At 42.4% G+C, this 5,107-nt stretch overlaps 1 protein-coding gene across 1 annotated transcript; it reads left to right on the top strand.

Annotated features, from left to right (window-relative positions):
* Nucleotides 1-286: 286 nt before the first annotated feature.
* hmgb1a (high mobility group box 1a) lies at nucleotides 287-4,353 on the top strand. The gene is made up of 5 exons (XM_083986706.1): nucleotides 287-412; nucleotides 2,789-2,949; nucleotides 3,084-3,226; nucleotides 3,378-3,552; nucleotides 3,665-4,353. The coding sequence occupies exons 2-5, from the start codon at nucleotides 2,803-2,805 to the stop codon at nucleotides 3,815-3,817; spliced, it is 618 nt and encodes a 205-aa protein (XP_083842832.1). The 5' UTR covers nucleotides 287-412; nucleotides 2,789-2,802; the 3' UTR covers nucleotides 3,818-4,353.
* Nucleotides 4,354-5,107: the final 754 nt, after the last annotated feature.

Genomic DNA, 5,107 nt, shown 5'->3' on the forward strand with positions numbered 1-5,107 from the left:
CAACGCAATCGCACGTTATTTTACAGCTGCTTCGCTCGCTGGCTACAAGCGTCGTCTCATTCATTTAACTTGCCTACTGTACACTGTGCTCAACGTAGTGAATTCAATACTATGGCAAACACACTACACTACTACCAGCTCCAGCATGCTGCACTGAAATGTTTTCGTATCCACGCGCCTCGGAAAACTTCGGTGACGTTTCACAAAAGACAGCCAATCGGACCTCGTCTTCTATTAGGACAATGAAAAGCCTCGGACCAATCGCAGCGCCGCCAGACTAGGCGCTGGCCAATGGCGTGGCAGCCCCGCCGAGAGTAATGTTAGAGAGCTGAAGACTGAAGACATTGCGTATCGCCTGTGTTCCCTCATACACAGCCATTGCAGAGCATTGAGATCCAGCGATAGTCCCTAGGTAAGTATACCACACACACGAACATCCAAGTGTCCGTCAGGCTGAGAACGACGGTAACACTCAAAAATATCCTACTTGTGTGTTTGCCACGGTCGACTGAGATACATTTTGTCGCTTGCTAAGAATTTTATTGCGGGGAACCATAGATAAAAAAAACAACAACAAGAAAAAAAAGAAATAGCCGGCGCAAAGCAGGTAACGTTACATTACTTTGCCTGGGAGTGTGGAACAGACGCTCAGTAAAAAAGGGAGAAATGAATATTAACCTTGACGAAATTCGACGACAATTGTCGATTTTGTCAAAGACGAATAATTTTGTAAGTTACTGTCCTGTCGTTGGTACAAAATGGAGTCGAATCGAACGGTCGTTATCGCGAAAAAATTCTGGAATGTCTGGCGGACAACACGGTTAGCGACAATGGTAGAAGACTCACCGTTAGCTAGCCATTGGCATTGCAGTGCACTGCGAAGCTGAACGCCTGTCATGTGAAGACCAGGGAGCGTGCGGGTGGTGGGAGTAACATTAAAAATTTCTGGAAAAGCGAGAAAAAGAAAGACTGTTTCAAAATATACTAGGACGTGTGTTTGTTTGGCACAATTCAACCGACAAGACGGTGAAAAAATTACCTCACGATCTGCGCTTTACTGTAATGGCTGACTGTATTCGCATAGGAAACAAGGCAGCGAGGCGAATGGGAAGCCAGTGACAGAGGCGCAGTTCACTTCAACTTTTTCTAACCGTGTTTTCTCGAGAAACAAACCCGTAACTATAACATGTAACGACGGCAAAATAAAGTTCAACCTTCCGTGGTTCCAACGACGCCCTTGTGGGATTTTTCCGACACTTGTAAAGGGTTTAAATCGGGGCTTGAAGTGAAGTGGTCGCCGCGGTCGCTCTGCCCTCTATTGCATGCAGTGCAATGGCTGTGCGCTGACACAAAGAGAAGGAGCCATATTCTCCATGTTAGTGGATGAAGACGAGCGGCCATTAGGAGCTCATAGAAACCAAGGCAGTAGCACAGCCCGCTCATAGACACAGCACAGACCCAATGTATTACTATACAAGGCGGCTAGTGCAATAGGAATCAATCGGGGAAATATTTTGTCAAGATCGCCGGCTTTCTAAACATATTTGTCGTGTTGCAAAGCGAACTGGGAGGCGTGAGGAGACATTTGAGGGGGACTTTCTTTCATGAAGAAGGCATTCTCACAAAATGGAAGAAGAAATATTGCCGTCGTTGTTGACCTCCTTTTCCTCAACGAGAGCCTATGCGCCATTACTACTTCGGTCGACGCAGCTTACTTGGGAGTTACAGTAGCATTTAATGGGCGAATGTAAAGGAAAAAATTATCAGTTTTAACATATTTTCAAATCGCACGGATTTTTTTCCAGATTAACGCAAAAGGAAGAGTGATATGAGAGGAGTGTTAAATCATGTCTGATTGCAGTTTTTAGTGACATATTTTCAATAAATACGTCTTTATGTGTAATTGTGTCTTTTTTGTGTCAAAGTTGTTTCTTTGATGAAAACATGCACAATAATAAAACGGGGGGTTCCCAGAGGCATGTTCTTATTGCAGATTAGGTTTGATGATTTTATATATAAATATATATTTAATTTTTTTCTTCCAAAAACACGAGCCATGTTCTTTTTAAAGCCAAGTCCGCTACTATAGCTCCACACAGGGCTGTGGCTTATGTTATGCTGCTGAACTTGGACAACTTTTTGCACTTACATGCGAAAGTGACCGGAAAAGTGTGTCGCTGCAAAGAATTATATATTTATAGATGTTAGTGTGATTTATCCTCCTTGAATCCGCGGTGAAGTCATTTACAAAGCAGCATAATGGGAGCCGGACCACGGATCACTGACTTTTATTCCGAAGGCCACCAGCACAGATTGCGTCAATAAATAAAAGTATTTTTGATCGGATCAGGTCGGTCTGTACTGGCCGGTCTCTATTTTAGCGGACTGCGTTAGCGGTCCCCGGCTTAGTGCGGTTTGACAGCAGCGAGGGCGGGTCACCTAAGTAGTGCTATCAATAGTAGTGATCAATGGAGAGAAATAAAAGACGGGCTGGTTGTGTAGGTGTGAGTATGGGCGGGTCAGAGGATTGAACGTAAACACAACTCAACTGCTTTGTTTGATTTGAATGATTTAAATTTAGAATAAAAAGATAATTAATTATAATAAATAAAATATATTTAAAAAATTTTTTTTTTCAGAAATCAATTTTCGTTATTAGATTAACAAAACATTTAGGATTTTGATTTTAGCACAATTGCATAGCAAATTAATGACCCTAAGAATACAGTTAATATGATTATACAATATTTATGCAGTTGCACAACTAATTTGAAACATGTGTTTTCAGATACTACCGTAAGGATGGGGAAAGATCCGACCAAGCCGAGGGGGAAGATGTCCTCCTACGCTTATTTTGTCCAGACCTGTCGGGAGGAGCACAAGAAGAAGCACCCTGAAGCTTCGGTGAACTTTGCCGAGTTCTCCAAGAAGTGCTCTGAGCGATGGAGGGTAAGAGATGATGGGTGGATGGACGATGATTATGGTTTTACAAACTTGTATAGTCTGGAATTTAATTCCTGACAATAAACAATATGCCACCTCCTATTGATTGAGGAATTAAGAAGTTCCCTCTCTGTTTTCAGACCATGTCTGCTAAGGAGAAGGGCAAATTTGAGGACCTGGCCAAGCAGGACAAGGCGCGTTACGAGAGGGAGATGATGAACTACATCCCAGCCAAGGGAAAGAAGAAGAAGTTCAAGGACCCTAATGCCCCCAAGAGACCTCCGTAAGTATTGCAAGTTGACTCTCAATGACTTTTAAACCCACTTAGAACTGAAAAATATCTGCAAAACAAAGACTCATGTTAAGATACAGCATTATGTTGTGCAAACGACAAACTTTTTTTTCTTGTACCCCCCCCCCCCCCCCCCCCCCAGATCTGCTTTCTTCATCTTCTGCTCCGAGTTCCGCCCTAAGGTGAAAGGCGAGAGCCCTGGACTAACCATTGGTGACGTCGCCAAGAAGCTGGGCGAGATGTGGAACAGCACCGCTTCAGAGGACAAGCAGCCCTTTGAGAAGAAGGCCGCTAAACTCAAGGAGAAGTATGAGAAGGTAAAGAGATGATCTATTCAAACACAGCTCACTGCTGTCTGAGCTTTTATTCCCAATGACCCCAGTGCATGATTGGAGACTGGCTTCATACCTCGTCTCCCCTCTGTGACAGGACGTCGCAGCGTATCGCGCTAAGGGCAAAACAGGCGGCGGAGCACCAGCGAAAGCCCCGCCCAAGGTAGAGAAGAAGGACGACGATGACGACGACGACGATGACGATGATGAGGAGGAGGAGGAAGACGACGATGATGATGATGACGAGTAGATTGCGAGCGACATATATAGTGGTCATTTTCTTGTTTATAAAGCATTTAACCCCCTTGGACACACTTCACTTACTGAAAGAAAATACATTAGTATTCAAGGGGTAAAAAAAACCAACAAAAAAGGCTGTGTATATCAGTTGTTTTTATGCTGTACAGTTTTTTTCTCCTTTTTGTATAGTTAACACTACACAAGTATCGTGTCTGTATCTTTCTGCCAGTCTTATTTTTCTAGTGGTAGTTCCTAGACCACTATCCTGCCTGGTACAGTGTAAAGGGGTGGGCTTACAGTATTTACCCTAGCTAGAGGTGCACAGCACATAAAAAACTGTTCTGAAAACGAGTTAGAGCTGAGTGTTTCTTCTTTTATTTTCCTTTTCCTGTGTGTTTTTATTTTCAATGACATTATCAAAATTGACGTATCACAGTTGTTTTACTGATCTTTATGTACCACTGTAATAGCAAAAATAAAAAAAAGCCTTGTTTATCGTTGAAATTTAAATTGCTTCTGATGTCAATAAACATTTTTTTTTAATAAATCGGTTTTGTATTGGGTGTCTTAAACATTAACGAGCATCCTGCAGGTTTTCTTTTCTCCACAATTAAATGGCTTATTAGTAAGAGCAGAGTTAATTTGTGAAATGAACATTAATGCACTAGTAAATAAATATAGCTGCTGTTGAAGATGTTGGGTCAACAGCTCTGTGGAAACAATGGTAGCAATTAAAACATGGTAGGAAATGAAACACCTCAACAGTCTAATCCTGCTTGGAAATAAACATGAGTGGACTTTTGTGCGCATCAATGTCTGAGACTGTGGAGTGGTTAATTCTGATGGAGACGAGACGTGTGTTAACTTGCATCGCTGTCTACTCAGTGGAGCAAAATTGGTTTGACGTTGTGGTGCCCGGGGAAAATTAAATAGAGCAGGAAAGCATTGAACTACCCAGGCCTTGATAAGCTGTTCCTATGAAATATGACTCATCACCACAACTGTTTATGTATCCTGTGTTCCTTAGCCTGACTGTGGTTGTATGCAAATAGGCTGTGGTGGTGTGTTGAGTCTCCCTGGCTTGGTGGAGGCACACTGAAAGTTGTGGCGTTGTCGTCAGCCCTGCATGCCAACATGCATCACTGACTCTTCCTGTTTTATTTAGATACAGCTGCTTCATCTCTCACGTACTCTCTAGGTCTCATTCAGGGTGAAAATAAATAAATAAATAAAATAAAAAAACAGGACCATTTATATAAGAAGGATTATGTGCTTTGAAAAACCCAGTGACATAAGAATA

The sequence above is a fragment of the Trachurus trachurus genome, assembly GCF_905171665.1.
Source record: "Trachurus trachurus genome assembly, chromosome: 14".
NCBI lineage: Eukaryota > Metazoa > Chordata > Actinopteri > Carangiformes > Carangidae > Trachurus > Trachurus trachurus.

Bases quoted from the DNA above. Each gene is read 5' to 3' on its own strand.
- hmgb1a (XM_083986706.1), top strand. From the start codon at position 2,803: ATGGGGAAAGATCCGACCAAGCCGAGGGGGAAGATGTCCTCCTACGCT. The intron at 2,950-3,083 runs GTAAGAGATGAT...CTCTGTTTTCAG, and splicing joins AGTGCTCTGAGCGATGGAGG to ACCATGTCTGCTAAGGAGAA. The intron at 3,227-3,377 runs GTAAGTATTGCA...CCCCCCCCCCAG, and splicing joins AATGCCCCCAAGAGACCTCC to ATCTGCTTTCTTCATCTTCT.